This window comes from Styela clava, chromosome 9 (assembly GCF_964204865.1).
Source record: "Styela clava chromosome 9, kaStyClav1.hap1.2, whole genome shotgun sequence".
Lineage (NCBI taxonomy): Eukaryota > Metazoa > Chordata > Ascidiacea > Stolidobranchia > Styelidae > Styela > Styela clava.
This window is the reverse complement of record NC_135258.1, coordinates 22,126,368-22,150,313: the sequence shown is the minus strand read 5'-3', so window position 1 is coordinate 22,150,313 and position 23,946 is coordinate 22,126,368. Positions and strand designations below refer to the sequence as shown.

Sequence of the window (23,946 nt, the reverse complement as noted above, 5' to 3'; positions counted from 1 at the left end):
TCACAATACTGAGTTATCATTGTGTATCTTTGAGCTCTACACATGCAGTACTTGTATCAGGACTGAGATTTGGTGGAATTCATACGAGAAAATAAGCAAGGAAAAAGTTGTATTGCACTGTTATGTCATAAACACAGTGACGGCACTGTTTTCCCTAGTCCCACACCGCAGTATATGTGACTGTGGTATTTCACTTCTTGTAATATTGAATTAAGGCCGGCCTTATTACCGATTTTTTAAATGCAAAATATTAGTACATTTTTTTACATAGTTTGTGAGTTGGGAAAATACATAATGAGAGCTTCACCAACACAGTATTTCGGCATCTCTGTTTTTCATAAGCTCATTATCGTGATAGAGCATACTAAACAGGGAGATACTTGTCAAATATTTAGCATAGAGTAAAACGACAAAAAACATTCTAATTGCATCTGAATTACTATAAATGAATGCTTGCAATAATATGCTTGAAGACAATAAAATTAACCACGAATAAATTAAATTCCTCTCGAGAAAAACAATCATTCAACCGACTACGACTGCGAAAAAAAAAATCCAAAAATATCAGAGACTCGAATATTTTTGTGGCTAACAGCGTTAATGGAGAACTCGAGCTTTACTATTATCGTGTACTACGTTTAATTTTGCAATTCAGAAAGTCCAAATGTGCATAATGAATGCGGCGCTGACGATCCCGCTTGGATCGCGTAACAAAATTGAAAGAAAATACTACATTTCTTTTAATGCAACAGCTGAAAAAAAACGTATATATTATTCCTCTCATTTCGTTTACCGCCACGCGAGTGGAAGCCTGACAAACGCAAATAAAATAAATATATATTTTAGGATGAGAAACATGATTGTCAATTAACATAGCCGGCCAATGAACTCATTCGGTAAAAGTTCTCTTCAAATGTAAGCGAAATATTTCACTGAAAACGAAGTTTAAATTAAATTTTAATCAAAATTAAATATTATTTAGATTCTAGACCAACGGTGCACAACCTGCGGCCGTCGCGAAAAAAAAATGCGGCGTTCACATACAAAATCCTATGAAAAAAAAGTTCAAAATATAGGATTTGGCAGCTATGCTGGCGTATATTGAAGCAAAACAGAAGCACTGCAAAAAAGTCAGACGACACGATGCGTCACAATCTAGATGGTGTATTTGCTGCCAGTTACCTGACTTTGCAAGTTTATCTGCCCACATGCAAGACCAAAGGAGTCATTAAATTGCTACAATTCTTTGCAAACTTTTATAGAATAAATTCATAAAAATATTTGACATTTTATTATACTTTTGGGGACAAGAAAATGGGGGCGACCGCCTCTCCCCGACTTTCGATTTTTTTCAAAATTGTACAACCATTATGCAACTCGCAGAATATATCTGCTCTAAAATAGGTCCACCGAAAAAAAAATCCTTTTAAAATTCGAATATTATACTTCCAAGTAGTCCTACATACTTCATAATTGGGCAGAGTGCACCTCGCACGGGTCAAATACGCGGTTATGACGTCATAAAGCCAAAAAATTTCGCCTCCTATTAACCTCCTGGCGGCCGTATTGTATCAAAATAAATGCAATGTGGCCGCCAATACCAAAAAGGTTGTGCACCCCTGATCTAGACCAAGGTCGTCCAACCTTTTTGGCCGAAGTGCCACATGTAGATTACTAATATTTGCGCGGGCCACTTAACATGGCATTATGTTCTAGTTTTGCTACACTGACTACAGGTTAATGAAAAAAAAAAACAATACCCGTACACCAAACTTTCTCAATTACTATATATACCAATAAAACTGTTGTTTCTCAATCATTGATGGGGCGCCATCAGTAGTCAAGACGCTTGATCTTTTTCATCACAGCTCCCAACAGAACAATGCCTCGTACTCTTAATAATGGCTGCGAGCTCTGCGGTAATTTCAAAATTATTATTAACTCCTAGCAAGAAGATCGCCAACTGAGCAGTAGTAACCTTGATGTCAGTGCTTTCGTCAAGCGCCAAAGAGTATGATGAAAATTTTCCCGCCTATGCAATTAAAGTTTCCGTGATAGAGTTCTCAAGCTCTTCGACATGACGAGTTATGGTCTGTCTTGACAGGCTATTTTTGCGAACACCTCTTTTATTTCCGGACGTAAAACATCGGCAACCCGAACAATATATTATATACACTCCTTAATAACAAATTCTCAATCTGGGAATGGCTTCGACTGTTTTGCGATTACGCCATATAAGGTAGTAAAAGGCCAAGTGTGTAAACGGCTATGGCACCTTTATTTATCGATATCTCCTCTCGTTTGGTTTCGATTCAAAATGGCACTAATGGCTCGTTTGAAAGGGCTGGCAGAGCGCATTTCAGAAAAATAAACAAATCGTTTGTTTACATCACTCGAAAAATAGTTTTATGGCCACATATGGCCCGCGAGCCACGGGTTGGACGAACCTGATATAGACGTCAGTAGCTGTTTTTTCATCCAATCATGCTTGGCGTACCATAACTTAGTCGCAGTCGCAAAATTTTCATCAAAATTGTTACGGATTTTCAGGTATACGATCCATTTAAATTCGCGCATAATAGAAACTTAGGCTATTCAGTGGAAAACTAAACTCGTAGTCTGTGGGAAATTACGCCACACATCATCTCGAGTGATACGTAAAATTGTGTTGTGCTGAACTTGAAACTAATAACGGCAGATCAGTAAGAAAGTTAATCACGAAAAATTCATTTCCGTCCCGTAATTTGGTGATAGTTGGAGTGCGCATAAACGCATTCAGCAGATTTATTGCCGCCGAAAACAACGATTACAAACCTTCAATGTTCAACGCTTTTCAGTAAATCGCTCTCTTTTTCCGAATCGCGTAAATCTGATTCGAATGGATTCGGAAAAGATGCTATTCGAATCGATCCGATTCGAAAATCCAAAAATGGCATCCATAAATATGATCAACTCATATCGACACTAAATTTAAATTCTAATGTTCTACCATGACCGATAAAATCTAATCTAGTATGAGGAAAATGGTCCAATTATACCGCGCCATACTTTTGATTATTTGTATAAATATTTTGACGTAGATCTCTTCGAAAATCCGATTTGCTACTCTTCGAGTATTGCTTTCTTGCCCTGGAATCATAGATAATGCAACAAGGCTGAAAAACTACTCAAAATCATTCTAACGTTGAAACGAGAATATCAGACAGACAAATACCTATCAACATACTTACCGATCTCAAGATCGATAAGTAATAATTCATCCAACATTTAATCCTATATTCCCTTGAATAAACTTCTTCTTTATCAACATTTTCTTTCGGTATGAAGTATAGGTTTCCAAAATTTTCAGTCAAACTTTTTTTTATATACACAAGTTTATCGGCAAAGATTTACAGCAATTTAACAGATCCACATCAAACTAAAAAAAAAAAAAACATAAAACAAAAAATAGATTTCTCAAAATTTTAAGAGATAACCATATACTATTTATGTTTTGATGAATATGTTTGCGGAAACAAATGCAAAGAGAGCTATTATAACAGGGCTGGGCAATTATGTTTGCTATCGGGCCACATTGAATATTCAAAATGCAGTGGCGGGCCGGACTAAGTAGAGTCAATTGCGCGTTTTCATTGTATTTTATTACATATTTAAATACGTTCTATGAATAAGTAAGTATATAAATGAGTACTATATCTATTGCACTTTGTTAAAATTTTTATTCAAAGCGGATTTAATAAAACTAGTTTAAACCGCAAATCTGGCGATTTCGAGACAATACATTGGATCAGAGAAACGGAACGCTTGCATAACAATGCCGAATTTTGTCATTAATGGTGGAAAGTGAGTAACAATGCGGAATTAGGACCATGCCTTTGGTGGCCAAACATCGTGATTCATATAATTTTGCTGTCATCATAGCATTCTTAAGGTGAACAAGGTTCGCGGAAATTTTAATGCATTGGAAGGCGTTGCGAGCTTAAACGTCTGCTCTAAAATACCACGGCTGTGTGCGGATTTAAAAATGTGAGATATACTTTATATACTATATCTATCTTTGCGATACGGATATATTTAAAATGCATTGATACAGGCACATTGAAATGTCTTGTTGTTTTCAACCTAACCCGCGGCTGCTCTGATAAAATATAAGCATTAGAATTCTGAAATACCATCGCATTCCGCGGACATTAAAATGTGAGGGAACGTGCCAGATTATTTTTATTCGTGTTTTGCGATTTTGTGAATTCGACAAATCTGATCTGTTCCTGCGGCACTGACTTAGCTCTGTTCTAAAGATTTTACCATCAGAAAAATCCCCACGCTTGCGATAAAAGTACACCGAGTAAAATTCTTTTTAGTTACATAAAAATCGATTGAGTTTACCTTACATTAATTATCTTATAAATCAGGCCCCGTCGGTAGTTTTAGAATTGATCAAAAGGTACATCGCGCCCACAAAGGCTACGCAACTAAAATGTGTGCCGTGGGCACCAGAAATTTTTTAGTTTCCATTTTCACAAAAGCGTTCTTAATCTGTCGCTAGCCGATGGAAACATAACTTGTTTCTGTTCAATTTTTAGTATTTTATATTGCCGCTCTAAATCTAGATTTAGGTTGCTTGCAGATTCACTCCCTTATTTAGCTTTAGCATCTCGTCGCCGATGGTTATATAATAACTCGTTTTTTTCAATGGTTTCACAGTTCCGGATACAAGACATATATATGTTAAGGAAAATTTGTGACTTGAGGAGACTAATCGCCGACGTAAAGGTGTTTAAGTTCTAAAATCTAAATAACACCTCGAGATGACGAAAACAATCGACGATTTAAAGGAAATTTAGTCGAATGTTATTATCGACTTCTTCATTGTCCTAAAAATTCTTTTGTGCGCAATCAAAGTATATTTTATATGTAAATGAAAAAAAGTGTCTAAATCTATAAACTTGCTCGCGGGCCGGATAAAACGTTGCCGCGGGCCGGATGTGGCCCGCGGGTCGCAACTTGCCCAGGCCTGTATTATAACTATACTAATACCTATACCTATATATCAGTACTCTTCAACCGGGTATACGGTATACCCAAGTGTATACCGGACCGTAAGTTTGGTATACAACTGATAAAGGCTATACGAAGGATGTACAGCCCAAGTCAAGGATTCTAAACTATAATATAATAATTTATATAATATTCAAGCGGAGACAATGCAAACGCGGCGCACATGAAATATAAAATGTCATTTACGCAAAGAACCGACGTGAGCACATTGTTATATCACAAATTATAGATAATGCGGTCAAGTGTCTGGATTGGTGATTTCGGCCGCCATGCATTTCGTTTGATTTATGTTGAACAGTATTCCCGTTGACGCTAAGGCCGCCAGTCAAATTTATAACTTGCGGACACTAGCCTATTAGATTGCATGATGATAACGCAGTACAATATGCGCTTAAAATTTAATGTTTATTTAAGCCTTAAATTAACATTGGTATTTGTAAGGTATACAAAGTTCGGGGCCCCCGAAGTATGCGAACCAAGATGGCGGACATCGGAACGTAACATTGGTAACAGGTTAGGGTTAGGCGATAATTTTTTTCCAATTTTCCTTATTTTAGTCCTATTATCAGTTCGAAGACTAGCCAAGAGCCTCCCGTAGTATTTATGCATAAAATTATGACCTAACCCTAACCTAGTACACATATTACATTCCGATGTCCGCTATCTTTGTTCGCATACTTCGGGAGCCCCCAAAGTTCTTGAAATATGGTAAAAGGTATACCACGATTAAAAAAAAGGTTGAAGAACACTGACTTATATTACAGTATATTATTCGAAAACACTATTACAAAGTTCAATTTATGATAATTTTTGTACCACTGCATTCCAACGTTCAAAATGCTTTAATATTTTTATTGCTGATTCGTATAATACATTAAGTTTTATTCCTACACAGATAATTAGAATCGGAGTGATGTGATTATAAGTTGAAATAAATATCAATAATTACACTGTGATATCATGAAAAAAATACCCTTTGTTTATGCAAATGGCTAACAAAATTTTAGGTTTCAACATCCAGATCCTTCGGAAACCCTTTTAAGTAAGATTCCAGAACTTAGAAACTTCGTTACAGATATTTGTGAAATTTTGAACAAACGCTAGACTGCATTATTTTCGAACTTAGAAAATTAAGCTTTGAGGTCAATGAAAAGGTTAATGAATCGACACGTCCACCCTGCTGATGAAAAATCTCTAGGTCAAAATCTATTGGAGGAAACCGGCGTGTTGGTTCTTTTTTTTTCAGCAGCAAGATTCGGTTCAAAACGGTCCCAAAGTGCTCAGATTTAAAAGGACAAATATAACCATGATTGTTTTTGGAAGATGATCCCATCTGTAACTAGTAGTAAAACAGAAAACGATTCGTTTGTTAATTAAGCGTGGAGCGCTCTTTGTTCCAACACCACTAAAAAACATGAAGCAGAATAACAATTAAGACAAAACGATACATAAAACATTTTTCTGTATAAAACAGTAGAGTTTTCAATACTAGCCTATAATTTATTTAAACAAAATATATAATCTGTCAAATAACAAACTGCATATTTTTCAAGAAAATTGATATCCAGACAAAATCTAAATGTGCCAATCGTTATAAAACGATTATAGTTGGATTATATTTGCATAGTTTTTTCAAATCATCAAACCCTAGTTTAAGTGTGTACATTGCATAACCTCTATCTAAGTTTTTCAAACAGATAATCGCTATTATAATTGTCTTGAGAATTTTTGTTAAAGAATTTCCAACGAAATTTCATTTATCGACTCGTCATAGAAGTTTAGTTGAAATTGTATAATTTATCAATAATGTTGTGGGCCTATATAGTAAATGATTTTTTTGTACTTCATGATTCCGGCACAGAATCGCAGGCAACGGAAATATCTTCGCCATGACCACAATTGTGATTGCCCCAACCTATATGTCGGCAACAAGTGATGTCGCTTACAATTCCAGTGCAGTTGACGTTATCGAGCCATATCTTCCCATCACCTTTTCCAAAGGGCGCATTACTATAATATCTTGAAGCGTTTCCGAAACCAAGCACGTGACAGACAACGTTTGATTCTTCCTGCCCCCAGCCATCATCACAGATATACGCCCCCCATATAGCGTTCTAACGAACTTCAACACGACCTGAACGTTGAGTGATGTTTCCTTCAACCATTCGCACAGCCGCGGGATATTCTGAATACAATTACATACTTGAATATATCTGACATCAACTTAGGAGGTGATTAATGTTAGTAAGATATACTTATATATATATATATAATTATAGGTTTTTACGTTAGAATTTCGCGCGTAGCCGAAGCAAACGCTCTGATTGCACAGAGCTATTGTGAATATCTCAACACAATATGCACGCATTTTTACGCAGTGACTCAATTTCATAAGTTTTATTTAACGCAAAAAAGCAAGTAGCAAAGATATTCTACAGTACACCTTTTATTTTACGGTGGCGATAAGGATGATCAAAACCTACCCGAAAGCTAATAATCATATTGAATTAAATTCTGAAATTTGGGTTGCAAATTCGTTCCTTCAATTTTCCTCGACGAATAATCGCACAATAGCCTTTAATTTTTTTGAGCAAAACGCGCGGTCCTTCGAGAAATGAAAAAAACATCGATGTCGACCAGAGCGCACGGTTTGGTACATGTGATAACGCTCGTTTGAACGACGAGGTATACGATTATTTTAATAATAATTTACTTGATTTTGTTTATTGGAGGTGTCAACTTTGTGGGGGACGTCGGGTTAAGTTTGGTTTATTAATTTCGAAAAATACGGAGCGGGCCACTCGGAACTCTTCTGCCGGCCATTTGTGGCCCACGCTCCACGGATTGGGTGATCCCGTTTTAAACAGTAAATTGCACATAGCAATAGCATGACAAATAATCAAAATAAAGATTGTATCTTGTTCGAAAATTTTTGTCTTCATCATGCGTATACCATCTCGCCGAATATATCGTTTATGTGATATAATGCTGCCACGAGTGTTTTTCTAAACAATATTTTTACCTACTCCTACGGCGCATATGGAGCTGGGATACTGACCTAAGGCTAGATATTTCAATTCTGTTGTCTTTACTTCTCCGATTATAAACTACAGGGGTGTGCAACTTGCGGGTCGCGGGCCATGTGGGGCACTCAAGGAAAATTTGTGCGACCCGCGGAGACGTGCCAGTTTTGAAAGCCAGTGCCGCGATACAAGTTTCTGAATTAATTCAGTACGTGCGAGTAATTCAAATCCCTTTGCCTTACGAATCCTATACCCGGGTCCAATTTATTAGCTATGCCTTACAATGCCTTAACAGCTAGCTTGTGCAAACAACGCATGTCACAAGATCAATAACGGAAACTTTTGTGCCTGTAACTACTTAAACGCATTTGTTAAAAAGGTGCAGCCCGCGATTTCAACCAATTTATTGTATCTGGCCCTCCTGTATTAAAGGCTATTTCTATATTCTCAGGGTTTTCAATCGCGAGTCTTGATCTCCTACATTTGGTGCTCCCGAAATATGTGAACCGAGATGGCGGACACGTAGTGTGTGTACCAGATTAGAGTTAGGCAATAATTCCAGGAACAAATACTGCGGGAGTCCCTTGGCTAGTCCCCGAACTCGTAATGAAAAATTGGAATAAAATTATGGCCTAATCCTTACCTGGTACACATACTACATTCCGATGTCCGCCATCTTGGTCCACATACTTCGGGAGTACTCTCATTTTGGGGACTATGCTTTAGTGTTGTTTTCCATGAAAGTAAATACCCACCAAAACTCACCAACTTTACCCTCAACCTACAGCCTGTAGGCTACAGTCTCTCTTACATAAAAAACTAAATATGGACTCGATTTGTAATGATTTTCTATTAAAACTGTGCAAAACAAGAAGAAATTGTTGTTACAAATAGCTGTTGGTGATAAATATAATTAAATATTCTTGGAGAAAATCTTATTTTTGGTTCTAAGCTGACGGAAGCACTGTCTATTCTATATCTTTGTGAACAGAGTATGATGATCGAGTCCATAATGAAATATTTTACCATCATTTCCCCAAAAACCATACGGTATTTCGTGGTCCCATGGGAAATACGAAGTTGAGCTGTCCCATCCCATCCCAAGTGACGTTTCCCATGGACAAGTAAATACCTAATCATGCTATCTTTGACGGCGATTGATAACGATATACATGCAGAAATGCGAACTTGATATGTTTCAGAAACAGCCTTTAGTGTTATTACTTATCGGTAACTAATCTGTCTGTTTGTCTGTTAGACACTCGCGATATCTCACAAAAGCGAGGTTGACCCTGCTCTAAATTTTGCATGTGCATTCATCATATCTCGGACCAGAAGCCTATTGATTTGGATGAATTATGTCGTATAATTAGCGAGGTATCAATTAATTAGTGATGGAATACGCGGTGTCGCTATTGAGTCAGAGCGGAGGATTCACGCCGCTAGATCGATAAGTCGACGGCTTCCGATCGCTATCTCGTTTGACTCTTCCTTAATTTACCAATTCAAACCAATATAAATACGAAATCACCTAATCGATATACCCTTGCTTAAACCACCCCAATGAATAAACAACCCGAAAATATCCTCACAGTTCCATAGTTAATTTGAAGCAACTTTCATGATGAAACCCTGAAAATTTTCAGATGTTTTCTCTAGCAAATATTTTTTGCCACAGCCCACTTGAGTGAGTGTATTCTGACAGCGTGATTTCGATTGAGGCATAACTCATTGTTTGTAGTTCAAAATTTTTAATGATGCCAATATGCAAAAATAAAGTACACAAGTAAAAAGTAAATATACAAGTATATTTCAAACGTATAATGAAATTGAATTCGAAAAGTTTCGTAATTTTATACCATTTGACGGTCACGGTCAGTTGGTGCAACTGCTCCATAAAACGGATGTTTTACCAAGTTAAAAATTTATTACTGCAATGTATTGCCATCACCAAATTCAGTCAGTTATGAGGCAATGAAGCTCAAAGATGATTTCTATACGAGTCATATTCGAACATGTATGAAGTGAACTATTTACTGATGTTAGGAATTCATTCAATTTTGATCAATATTAGCAAATTGCTTGCTAATTTGGCTTAATCTTCATTTCGACAAATTTGAGAGAATAATTATCCCCGTCCCAAAGTTGCCAAGATACCCCATTGCCTCCAGGCCCTGACGAACTTTTGTAATATTTTCCATTGAGATTTGCGTGATAACAAAATTTATACCACCATGCTCCGTGATATGATACTGCGCAGTTACTACTGCCTCGATCATTATCTCTATCATGGGTAGTAAATGACATTCCATTGTGATAATTCATCCCATCCTTTGCATTTCCGGAGTATCCCGATACAGTGAGACGATAATATGAATCTTTGTCTCCAATTCGGAAGGTACTGAACATATATATCAAAAATATAAAATAATAAGTTGTACAAAAATTTTTCATGTTTACCAATTAAGTCATCAATATAATATCGTCACGCTAATAATAAAATTACGTATAAGTCACTTTTATCAGTTTTGAGTCATTTTTTGCGTCATTTTTTCTTGAAGATATTGTTATGCCATTAAGAGTAAATAATTTCACAGAGTTCATTTTTTTAGCCGCAGCCAGATCTAAATTCATTTGTATGACGCCAGCACGTGACTCATAGGACATGCGCATTTTTGCAAGTTGACTATATCCATCAGTTCTGACAACCAAACATTTCGAAAACGTACATAATTTACAACACCTACGATCTCTAATCCCAAAACAGATCATTTGTTTTAATGACATCATTTATATTTCCTGAAATACATACTTTATCAATATGACTCGCTTTGCATACGCACCGATAATAAGACTTGTATTATACCTAAATACTTATCTATTGAAGCATACACCAAAAATCGAGAGCCGCGACTTCGGAAGTAAGTGATATTAAAAATGTTTTGCGTACGTGTTCAGTCGTGAAAAAATAATATTCCTAAGATAAAATAACAGGAGACCTGTAAGCTGCATATCTTCTTTCGCCTTCCCAGTTTAAAAGATCAATTCGTAAACTATAGTTTTTTCTTGATGTCATTCTGTGGAGCTTATCTAGACCTGATGAAAAAATATGAAAATTAAAAAATAAAGTACGAGTATACAAATATTTCTTTTATACAATAACTTATTTTATGCGTTTTTTATTAGGATTTTTTAAGCATAAAATCTTTATAAAATAAGCTTTTTACCCAGCCATAACTCTCCATCGGGATTTCCGAATCCTTTCTTGTATTCCTCCCATCCTCTGTAAAAATCGACACTCCCATCCATTCTACGTTGAATAACCTCAAGGAAAATATGGAAAAGTTTATTTTTTTGATAAATAACACAAAAAATGTCATATCATAAAACATTAGTTAAAATAACTAATTATAATGGATTTAACTAGGAGTTAGTTACTATTCATTTTTTTCGTATTTGTAATTCAAAAAAAAGTGAAAATTTTCAGTAAATGTGTAAGAGAGTTTGATACACTTTGGAAAGAAGAAGTAATAAACATAAACCGCAGCAAGTATATGCGACGTTGATTAAATTTCCAATTGAAGAAATTTCAGATATGAATTAAATTTGATTCGCGTTAATTTAGGATGAGAGATCTATCACAAGCTTATTGTGGTTTCTTATCATTCATAATCTTGAATGGCTATCGAACAAATTTTTTTTTTCGTGATGGTGTGAAATCTGATTTAGTCAATATCAAAGGGTTAGGTCAAGAGGCTTGTTAAAATTAATTTAATATTCTTACTGACGTTACTGTCCATGAGTTCGATTCATTAAAATCGCAATTAACACTTGCAATCGCTCCATCTAAGATAATATAAATTGTTTCTTTTCCTGCAGAAACTCTCCGACCAAGTCGAGATAAATTTTCTCTATATTCCGAACAATCCGCAGGCAATGCTTGACTGAGATATTCTGTATATTTTAAGTATTATTAAAATTCAATTTCTATTCAAGCTTAACAAATATTGCGAGTACATTTATTTCGCGGCGCTTGCTACCGGCAGCGACCATTCATGCACAATATTATGAAATCAATCATATTGTATTAATTGCATAGTTACTTAAAATACACATATTTATTATGTTTTTTCATTTCTATTTGGTAACGGAAGTATTGGTATAAATAACCGAAGCCATGATTTGAAAATGACTTATAGCAAAGATAGCGGCACACTTTGTTAATCGCTAACATGGTTATTTTCGCTGTATTTGGGCGACGGGAAAGGCTCTGAGATATGGTATACAAAGAAATAGTTTGGGATAATGTTATCACTTTGAGTCTGCAAAGTATCTCACTGCCTAATTATGGTAAACATGAAAATATATGGAGCATTCGTGATAGTCCTCTACATTGCGACAGAATAGGATTTCGCATGTAAAGGTAGTTAGCGGCGGAACGGTATTACGGTAATACAGCGACACTGTTCGGAATAGCCAACATGTTGCGCTTCTTAAATTCTCATTGGCAGATTGGTGGGAAATAACCTGATTTTATGACAATTTCTGTTCATCACAACTCTAGTTGGAGAGGACAGTGAAAGACGAACGCAACTGAGAGTCTAGGTAATTTTATCTTTATTGGACACGTTTAGTGCCCATAACAATCGTTTCAAAATTTTGTTGTTATTGTTATTTTCTTTCGTCATTATCATTAAAAAATCGCTTCGCTCTTCGAATACTGGACCAATTGCTTTGGAATTTTCAGTGGTTCAAGATTTTTTGCCAGAAGGCTATTACTTTCATTTATTCCTGAATTTTCTATGAATCTTATGAGATCTAATATTTCATTCAAAATTGCGCTGTATTAATTTTTAATTATGGGAAAACGGTTTTTAATCCGCCAAGCGTGACGGCTGACTGTGAAAATTCTTGCGACTGAAAACCCGAACTTTTTGAGGGTACGGTACCGGTAACGTCAAAAGTAAACCCTGCTTCGCCCTAGTCCACGTGTCCATATATTTGGGCGTTGCTCTCTTGTTTTGTGATATTATTAGGAGTGAGCTTTTTTTCAGGGTTGGCCGATGTATCAGTTCAATTAACTATATATAAAAACTTTATAATGTTGTTAATATTGTGTTGTGCCAGGTAATATTTAGTAAGTTGCATAATAATAGTTTTATTTGAACGACTGGGCAATCACTGTATACTACAGCTCGTGAATGAAGTTGCCAAAGTTCAATTCATTACTTCAAAGGCGAATATAATTCATTGAACAACTGTTATAATGTCAAATATCCATTTGTTTTTGAAACACCTGATTGCGTTTTGTTCTGAGCAATAAAAATTAAGTTATTCAAACTAATCAATTCTGTACATTCTAGCATTGCTCAATCGGAAAATTAACTAATTATACATCTGATGTGAACCATTTGATTCACCAACAAGTCCCATATTCTTAACCACATTCTTGATTACTAAATACCTTATCTAGATTTCGCTTGGAAGCTAACAAAAAGAGATAAAGTAATTCCATAATAAGCAAGGTCCTATATGTATCGATAAATGAATGTGAAACATTCATACCGGTGCAATATGGTATTTTTCCCAACCCAATTCAGCAAAATTCTTTTTTTCTCAAGATGCATTTTAGATCAAATAAAGTTTGCGTGGCCCATTATGTGTTTTAACATAGTCCAATATTTTTTTAGAAAGATATACTTTATATTATTTTGTAAAATAAATTTAAACAGATTAGGGAAAATACGATGCTGACAGGAGATCGTGTACGGAAGGAACGCCTGTCAAAGTTCAGAAAAACTTTTCAAGCAAACTTGAGAACATTAAAATGGAAAGTTTATAGTATGTAAGATAATTTTGGGTCATTGAAAAACATGTGGAAGAAACGGTGTTACTTTGACATAATGGAATTGTTTGTCGGTCAATGGTACAGAGCAGTCACTCTAAACTACATGGCGATTTTTGCTGTCTAAACATACTTCTATATAAAGCCACGATCTGCATTGCGCTGCTAACAATATTGCCATATCACCCTTATTGTACATATCAAATAATGCCCAGATACGTTTTAATAATACTCCTACACCTCTCTCTTTGAAGTCCGAGATGAGCGATTTCGTAAAAATAGGATGGTAGGATTTGGGTCAAGTCCCTGCTTCTTTGGCACGAATAGAAATAGCTACTATGACTTCAAGTTTACTGGTGACGCGGTTTATTAGTTTTTTATATTCAACTTATTATTCAGTATACTTGCGTGATTATCATACGGACCTTCGGTACAACGGAAATTTCGTATTTTGCGAATTTTTTTATATTAATTTATGACATCACATGACATGAACATCTCTGTTATGACGCCATAAGTAATTCCACTCAGAAAACCGTATGACGTCACTGTGATTTTTCATATTGTTGGAAATACATAATACTAACTACATTAACTGGCGTAACTAATTTCCGACTATCCCATAAGCAAATGAGTTATGGTAACCTCTAGTACATTGTGAGCTATTTTGGACGCATCCCACTCTGAAAAATTCAAAACCTGGCAATCGGAAATTGAACGCTGCACAGTTGAAATTCAGATTACAAAGAGCTAATTAGCTCTAAAATCTATTTTAACGAACTGTGGCATATTTGAAAGCTCTGTGATCCTTTTAGCGACAGTATTCCTAATTAACAAATGGGATACAACTTGTTACTGAGACTCGTGAAAATGTAGGAATTAGAACAACTTTCTATCGCAAGTCTAAGTCGCTCATGCCGATGCCGAGTTATTTCGTTTTCCACTTTCACTCCCTTTGTACCCTAATTTTATTGTTTTACTAGGCCGGGCTATTGGATTTAATTCTGCGGGAATTTGAGTGTTCATACTTCGGCGATTCTTCTTCTCATTCCCAGAATGATAACTATATTTGTTTAAAAAATGGTAAATTATTCAGGTGATGGTTCGATTTAATGATGTGATGTACCAAAATACTAGGTATAGTTTCAACTTGCTCATACAACATATTATCGCTAGAAAACGGTATGATAATTACGGCGAAAATTGCGTTTTTGATAACATCACCATTCATCATGAAGCGATATTTTCGAGTTTTTTTTTGCCTAAAGTTGATGGAAAGTACGTGCAATGCACTTATTATATTCAAATATATTTGAATATAACAAAAAAACAGACATCAACGGCGAAAAATTAAAAAAATCGATGAAACCCTAGTAACTTCGATATGCGATAATAAGTTTCTCAACCCCATTTATTTGCAAATTTCAAAATTGCAAATAAATGATTTCTTTTTTAGCTATCCAATATCATTAAGGAATATATCGTTGGATGCGTCTCTGGAATACCAATTGAATACCAATACCAATTGGTACCAACTTTTTTTGTACTAATTATATCAAAAGTTATGACCAAAAAAAAAAAATAAATAATTAGACCCAATTTTCTCGAAAACTATTCAATGAATTTTAATTATAATACTATTTTTAGTTTTGTTTCATTGAAATCTTTTTTTTAAATATACTAAAATTTTCAGTACAACTACAATAGTACAAATTTTTCATTCGGGGGCCAAAAGTCAAAGGTATTTGAAACCACTCCTTGAAAATAGAAATACGAAATTTCCGCATCGACTGGTAAAATTTTTTCAAATTTGGCCTAAAATTCGCTGATCTATGTGTGTTCGAATTTTAACTCGCGATAACGTAAATTTCAGCAATATGTCATATCTCAGACGATCCAATCTATAAAATTATGAAAGTTTTGTCATCTGTTATCTAGAATCCAATTGAACAATTTTCAAAATTTGGCTATTGAATCTATTGTCAGGTTACACTTTGGCCTACATATATACACAATATATATATATATATATATATACAGTAAATACACGAATACTCTTTATACTTTCGTGTGATGGCATTGAGAATGAAGATATAGGCGAGAATGACCGGCGGATCTAGATCATGTCGTACAGCGAGCGATCAACTGTGACGCCAAAATACAAACATATCATGCTGTAAATAGGGCCAGGCCTCAGACGCGCTCTAAAAACATACAAAACCACTGTTCGGCTCTTTCAGGGTACAAATTGTAATTCACCTTACAAGCAAAGCATTTAGCGGTAGCTATGGACGTTTTCAATGAAGGACAATGATTAAATATCCAATGGCAATATCTATTACTTGCCCTGTAATGGCGGTTATGAAACAAGTAAACTAGTTTTGAAGCTGCAACTCGTGGAAAAACTTTCAAAATAAGCATAAGTAATTTCGCAGTGGCAGAGTGTAGAAAGAAATTTTCTCGGGTCAATCGTCGAGTAAACATTATTGTTCAAAGTTTCTTGTTAATGTACTGTTATCTTTATCGCACAGATAAACCTACATACATAGCTATTATGGCATGTAATTTCCCCTTTCGATGCTCTGTTATTATTTATTAGTCGAGGCATGAAGGCAACGCCATGAGCGAAACTGCAATCTCAATTAATTTCGTGGTCAAGACTGTATATATAGAAATTTTAGTGAAATAAAATGCCATCTTCAGCATTTCCTTGGATTCTAATATTGTGAACATGATCATCTTAATCGTAAACTTTATACGATTGCTTAATATAGAAAGAAGAGTTCGAGATAAGACTATAAAAGCATTTTTTGCGAGTCGGATAACATATACATTTACAAACGTTGTGCATCACGAACGAATACATAAGCAATTTTCATATTGAGCCATCAACTACCTTATTGGCTAAGCTGGATAATGATTGACTAAAATAAAAAAATCCATTTATTACAATTTGAACAAACATTCATGATTGCGCATCACTTTGATCGTAAGATTCTCAATTTTCAGTTCCGATTCTATTAGTTCAAATAAAAAATAAAGTTTTTTTTTATAATACTATCACTAATCATATGCAGCTTTTGAAACTAATAAAAAATAAATACCATTTAAAATTTATTATTGCATTTTAACAGGAGCATCACCAAAGTAAAAGGATTGTTTCTGAATATTGTCTCATCTATTGTTTATAAAATTATGAAAATCAAATAAGCCTACACCTTAAATTAAATTGCCATATTCGGACATCGTTCACCTTATCGAATGAGATGGATAACATGAAATAATTCTTATTGCACAAACCTTCATGATTGACGCGGATCAAGTTGGTGTCAGTATCAATCTTTCTTATACGATTATCCATTGTTACCATTTTCATCTCCAATTCTGTGAGTTAAAATGAAGAATATGGACGTTTTTATGTTAATTTGAAAATGAAATCGCTATTTAAAATGAAAATTGAAAAAAATATACATATATACCTCATTGATTTCAGCAAATGCTAAAGTTTATCAAGACAAGACAAAACGCGGTTTCACATCACACTGAGTTAAAAATTCGAGTATCAATATCAGTAATGTCAATTCAAGCCGCTTTTGTTCCAAGTCACAAGTCGAGTCATAGCAGATTTCATAAACAACTAACAAATGGGTAAATATGAGCCACAATCACACGAAGACTTATATCTATATTTATAGCAATTCAATATATTCAAAATCAAACTAACATTAAACCATGCATGCACAGGGCAGGTTTTTAGTAACTGCTGCTGCAATACATTGTTCTTTAATTTTACATCAACGCAATATCAATCGACCTGTTAAATCGCAAGTAAACAATTTTTTTGCCATTTCAATGACCCACTCAAAATAATCTTTGTTTTAAATAGAGTCTGTCAGGTATTTCGCATATTTCAAATTCGAGTCAATTCATTTCGTTGGAATAACTCTAGTCACTTTGAGTTCGAACCTGGCGACGTACATGAACTTGTTGTAGAGTAACTAGTCCAAAGACACCTTAACACCGTTTCTTGTTAATCTATTGATAAATTTATGGCACGGATGAACATACATACATAGATTTCATCTTAGTAGTCACATATACACGTTTGCAAAATATAGAAAGATTAGTTGAAGACAACAACTCTTTATATGAAATATAAATTAGATGAACAACAGTACGAGATTATTTCTGTGAGTCGAATAACACATACAACTCACGAACATAAACGGACGTTATGCATGACGAACGTAACTTAAGCAATTTTTATATCGAACCATTAATTACCGCGTTGATTTAGTTGGATAGAAATAGAAGAAAACCTCATTCTTAATTGAACAAACCTTCATGACTGTGCATCAATTTGGTCGTGATATTCTCAATTTCCACTTCCAATGCTATAAGTTGAAATAAAAATAAAAGCCGCTTTTATATTAATATCACAAAGCAAATGCAGCTTTTAGAATGACTATTAAAAACAACATACCACTCTATATTATTTCAATTTACTAGATGTTCAATTTGATAAAATTGATGTTCAAACAGAACAAATTTATTCGAAGACAAATACACAGTTGTTCGGAGACAATCATCAAATTTGAAGTAAAGGGTACTTACCCTCCATTAGTTTTTGGATTCCGTTGTTATTCTGAAAAGAAGACAAATAAAGAGATTAGATGCCAACAAGCATTGTCTGAGATTGCCCAGTTAAATGCAGTCTGAAACCATAGATACATTTTATACGAAAAAGATCGTTAATTTAAGCATTTACCTGAACGACCAAAATCATTCCGCATACTGCTAGTCCAAAAGTTAAGATGACAGCTGTAGTTATGGCGATGTTATACCAACTGATTTTTCGATTCTTTCTTTCCGAGTTTTTTCCACCAGCATCATCTATAAAAAGTTTATCATAATTTTAAGTGACAGTTATCTGGTATCAAAATATAATGTTTAAATGCCACCTGACCCCTAATTAAAGCTTTATTTTGTAAACTTTATTATAGCATTGTGAGATACTAATATATATACTTTACCTAACAATTATACTCTGTTGAACTATTTGGCCCAGTGACGATTTCACGAGCACGATTCCCGATTTGGCAGTGGAGGAAAATCGCTATTTACATTAAAAAGTAAGAGTTAATACTGCGATGATAGCCTGTCTGCTACCTGGTCTTGTGGCTCCAGATGACGCAGTGGGATTTATATACTCCTCATAAAAATTTTCGTTTGTCTCCTCTGGTGGTTCGACGTTACCGTACATATGGGACATATTATTTCACCTTCATTGAAGCCCCAACAAAAATTGCAATAGAATAAAACTTGGACGTAACTGTATTGAAACTAGACCAGCTGTCAATAATAAATCCTAAAAACGTGAGTCAGATTTATTTGAATTCCGTCATAAAGGGCTAAATGCATGAGAGTAACCTTGCCTCTTTTTATCCGACAATATAGATCACAACGTTGAGAACGAAATAGCGTCGGTTTCGCTGTGACAACGTTTTTCATTGGGATCACAATTGTCAGTAAGTCAAGAATTATTTCTGGATATGACTAATCCTCACAATCGACTGCAAGATTTGTTAATATAACGAAATAGCATCGGTTTCGCTGTGACAACGTTTCTCATTGGGATCACAATTGTCAGTAGATCAAGAACTATTTTTGGATATGACTAATCCTCACAATCGACTGCAAGACTTGTTAAAATAAAGGTAAACCGAGTTGTGGCAATTGTAATTTTACACCTAGCTCTGCACAAACAGTCAAAGAAGTAATCTTTGTTGCATAAGCAATACTTTTAAAATGACGTGGCCCAGAACAAGATTTCAAACTAAATGTCTGCTTGCATAATGACCCATCTCTGTTGCAGACCAATGTTTTATATGTCGTGAGAAATACGTAGCCGATTGTTTTAGAATATATATAAAAGTCCACAATATCATAATAGATTTGCGACAAAAAATACTTTCGGGCCCAACTCATTTGAGAACTTCTTTAAATTCGAAGTAAATTTCAGAATTATACAAATCCAACGTGTCTATGAACACGAGAAATACTATACTGCCCTGGTTACTGTATGATCCTAATAAACAAAATAGCCGGAACAGCTACCAGGTTCGGCCGGAGGAAGGAAAACGTCGGTTTGTGAAAGTCTTTAAGGTTTGAGAGCGTTTGAAGTTATTGTCTGCCGCAGATTTGAATAAAATTGCTATGTATGATGAGGAAAAATGCTTATTTTACACTTCAAAAAGGCGGGTGGTGGTGGGAATCACAAAATCAACCCCGATTACGCCCCTGAAGAGGATAATTTGATTTATGTCGATTTACCTAAAATAGTATCTTCAGATCATATCGACAATAAATTCAAATTCTAATGATCGTCCATGACAGATAAAATCTGCCCAGAACTCTTATCTAATTTAGGATGAGGAGAATGGACCAAATATACCGCGTCATACTTTTAATTATTTGTATAAATATTTTGACGTAGATCTCTTGTATAAAAGTCCGATTTGCTACTCTCCGAGTATTGCTTTCTTGACCTGAAATCCTAGAGAATGCAACAAGGCTCAAAAGTACCCAAAATCATTCTAACGTTGAAATAATTCACCCAACATTCAATCCTATATTTCTTTGAATGAACTTTCTCTTAAAAAATATTTTGCCTTTGTTACCGTATGTATCCGAAATGTTCAATCAAACTTTTATTTATATACATTGTGAGCATACGTTTATCGACAAAGATTGCTGTAGATTCACATTAAAACTCGAAAAAGAAAAATATTAAACAAAAAATAGATTCCTCAAGATTTTAAGAGATAAACATATAACATATAAAATCTTTGTTCTAATAAATATGTTTGCGGAAACAAATGCAAAGAAAGCTACTAACAATACCAATACCTATATTACAGTATATTATTCGAAAAGTATTAAAAAGTTCAATTTATGATAATTTTCGAACCTAAGTATTCCAACGTTTAAAATGCTTTAATATTTCCATTGCAAATTCGCAATACGTTGAATTGGAATCGAAGTGATGCGATTATAATTTGAAATAAATATCAAAAATTTCACCGTGATATCATGAAAGAATTTATCTTTTGTTTGTTGTAGTGGCTAGCAAACTTTTAAATTTCAACATCCATTTCTTTCGGAAACCCTTTTATATCAGATTCAAGATCTTAGAAATTTCTTTTCAAATATTTGTGAAATTTCGAACGTACACTAGACTGCATTATTTTCGAACTGGAAAAATGAAGCTCTGAGGTCCATGAAAAGGTTAATGAACCGGCACATCCACCATGCTGTTGCAAATCTCTAGTTCCAAATTTTTTTTTTCCAACAGCAAGATTTGGAATAAAACGGTCCCAGAGTACTCAGATGCAAAATGACAAATATAACCATAATTGTTTTTGGAAGATGATTTCATCTGTAACTAGTAGAAAAGCATAAAACAATTCGTTTGTTAAAAAAACGTAAAGCTCATTTGGTTCCAACACAACTAAAAAACATGAAGCAGATTAACAGTTAAGACAAAAACGATACATAAAACATTTTTTTATATAAAACAGTAGAGTTTTCAATACTAGCCTAAGATTTATTTAAACAAAATATATATTCTGTCAAAAGACAAACTGCATATTTTTCAAGAAAATTAATATTCAGACAAAATCTAAATATGTCAATCGTTTAAAGAATGTAAGCAACAAATTATCATTGTATGACGTAAACATTCATCCATGTACATATTCTAAATTTCGATAGACTTTTCAATAGCATTGTCAAATTTGTTCAAGTTCTTAGATAGATGTATAGGTTTAATATAACAGATAATCGCTATTATAACTGCCTTGATAATTTTTGTTAAAGAATTTCCAACGAAATTTCATTTATTGACTCGTCATAGAAGTTTAGTTAAGATTGTATAATTTATCAATAATGTTGTGGGCCTATATAGTAAATGATTTTTTTGTACTTCATGATTCCGGCACAGAATCGCAGGCAACGGAAATATCTTCGCCATTGTCACAATTGTGATTGCCCCAACCTATATGTCGGCAACAAGTGATGTCGCTTTCAATTCCAGTGCATTTGACGTTATCGCGCCATATCTTCCCATCGCCTTTTCCAAAGTGCGCATTACTATAATATCTTGAAGCATTTCCGAAACTAAGCAAGTGACAGACAACGTTTGATTCTTCCTGCCCCCAGCCATCATCACAGATCGTCCCCCATATAGCGTTCTAACGAACTTCAACACGACCTGAACGTTGAGTGATGTTTTCTCCAACCAATCGCACAGCCGCGGGATATTCTGAATACAATTACATACTTGAATATATCTGACATCAACTTAGGAGGTGATTAATGTTAGTAAGATATACTTATATATATATATATATATATATAATTATAAGTTTTTACGTTAGAATTTCGCGCGTGGCTGAAGCAAACGCTCTGATTGCACAGAGCTATTGTGAATATCTGAACACAATATGCACGCATTTTTACGCAGTGACTCAATTTCATAAGTTTTATTTAACGCAAAAAAGCAAGTAGCAAAGATATTGTACAGTACACCTTTTATTTTACGGTGGCGATAAGGATGATCGAAGCCTACCCGAAAGCTAATAATCATATTGAATTAAATTTTGAAATTTGGTTTGCAAATTCGTTCCTTTAATTTTTCTCGACGAATAATCGCACAATAGCCTTTAATTTCGTTGAGCAAAACGCGCGGTCCTTCGAGAAATGAAAAAAACATCGATGTCGACCAGAGCGCACGGTTTGGTGCATGTGATAACGCTCGTTTGAACGACGAGGTATATTTGTTTTAATAATAATTTACTTGATTTTGTTTATTGGAGGTGTCAAATTTGTGGGGGACGTCGGGTTAAGTTTGGTTTATTTAATTTCGAAAAATACGGAGCGGGCCACTCGGAACTCTTCTGCCTGCAATTTGTGGCCCACGGTCCAGGGATTGGGTGACCCCGTTTAAACAGTAAATTGCACATAGCAATAGCATGACAAATAATCAAAATAAAGATTGTATCTAGTTCGCTAATTTTTGTCTTCGACATGCATATATCATCTCGCCGAATGTATCGTTTATGTGATATAATGCTGCCACGAGTGTTTCTTCTGAACAATATTTTTACCTACTCCTACGGCGCATATGGAGCTGGGATACTGACCTAGGGCTAGATATTTCAATCTTGTTGTCTTTACTTCTCCGATTATATACTACAGGGGTGTGCAACTTGCGCGTCGCGGGCCATGTGGGGCACTCAAGGAAAATTTGTGCGACCCGCGGAGACGTGCCAGTTTTGAAAGCCAGTGCCGCGATACAAGTTTCTGAATTAATTCAGTACGTGCGAGTAATTCAAATCCCTTTGCGTTACGTATCCTATACCCGGGTCCAATTTATTAGATATGCCTTACAATGCCTTAACAGCTAGCTTGTGCAAACAACGCATGTCACAAGATCAATAACGAAAGCTTTTGTGCCTGTAACTACTTAAACGCATATGTTAAAAAGGTGCAGCCCGCGATTTCATCCAATTTATTGTATCTGGCCCTCCTGTATTAAAGGCTATTTCTATATTCTCAGGGTTTTCAATCGCTAGTCTTGATCTCCTCCATTTGGTGCTCCCGAAATATGTGAACCGAGATGGCGGACACGTAGTATGTGTATCAGATTAGAGTTAGGCCATAATTTCAGGAACAAATACTGCGGGAGTCCCTTGGCTAGTCCCCGAACTCGTAATGGAAAATTGGAATAAAATTATGGCCTAATCCTTACCTGGTACACATACTACGTTCCGATGTCCACCATCTTGGTCCACATACTTCGGGAGTACTCTCATTTAGGGGACTATGCTTTAGTGTTGTTTTCCTTCAAAGTAAATACCCACCAAAACTCACCTTCTTTACCTACAGCCTGTAGGCTACAGTCTCTCTTACATAAAAAACTAAATATGGACTCGATTTGTAATGATTTTCTACTAAAAC

At 35.0% G+C, this 23,946-nt stretch overlaps 1 protein-coding gene across 1 annotated transcript; it reads right to left on the bottom strand.

Annotated features, from left to right (window-relative positions):
* Positions 1-9,847: 9,847 nt before the first annotated feature.
* On the bottom strand, positions 9,848-19,335 carry LOC120339145 (fibrinogen-like protein A). The gene is made up of 9 exons (XM_078116411.1): positions 19,096-19,335; positions 18,695-18,819; positions 18,541-18,571; positions 18,267-18,320; positions 17,227-17,310; positions 11,875-12,035; positions 11,309-11,405; positions 11,081-11,177; positions 9,848-10,482 (listed from the first exon to the last, which is right to left on the bottom strand). Exons 1-9 carry the CDS (start codon positions 19,196-19,198, stop codon positions 10,167-10,169), a joined length of 1,068 nt encoding a protein of 355 aa, XP_077972537.1. The 5' UTR covers positions 19,199-19,335; the 3' UTR covers positions 9,848-10,166.
* Between the last annotated feature and the right edge of the window lie 4,611 nt (positions 19,336-23,946).

Coding starts and splice junctions, on each gene's coding strand:
- LOC120339145 (XM_078116411.1), bottom strand. CDS start 19,198: ATGTCCCATATGTACGGTAACGTCGAACCACCAGAGGAGACAAACGAA. Junction 18,820..19,095: donor ATCTGGAGCCACAAGACCAG/GTAGCAGACAGG, acceptor AACTTTTTATAG/ATGATGCTGGTGGAAAAAAC. Junction 12,036..17,226: donor GATCCGCGTCAATCATGAAG/GTTTGTGCAATA, acceptor TAAAATATACAG/AATATCTCAGTCAAGCATTG.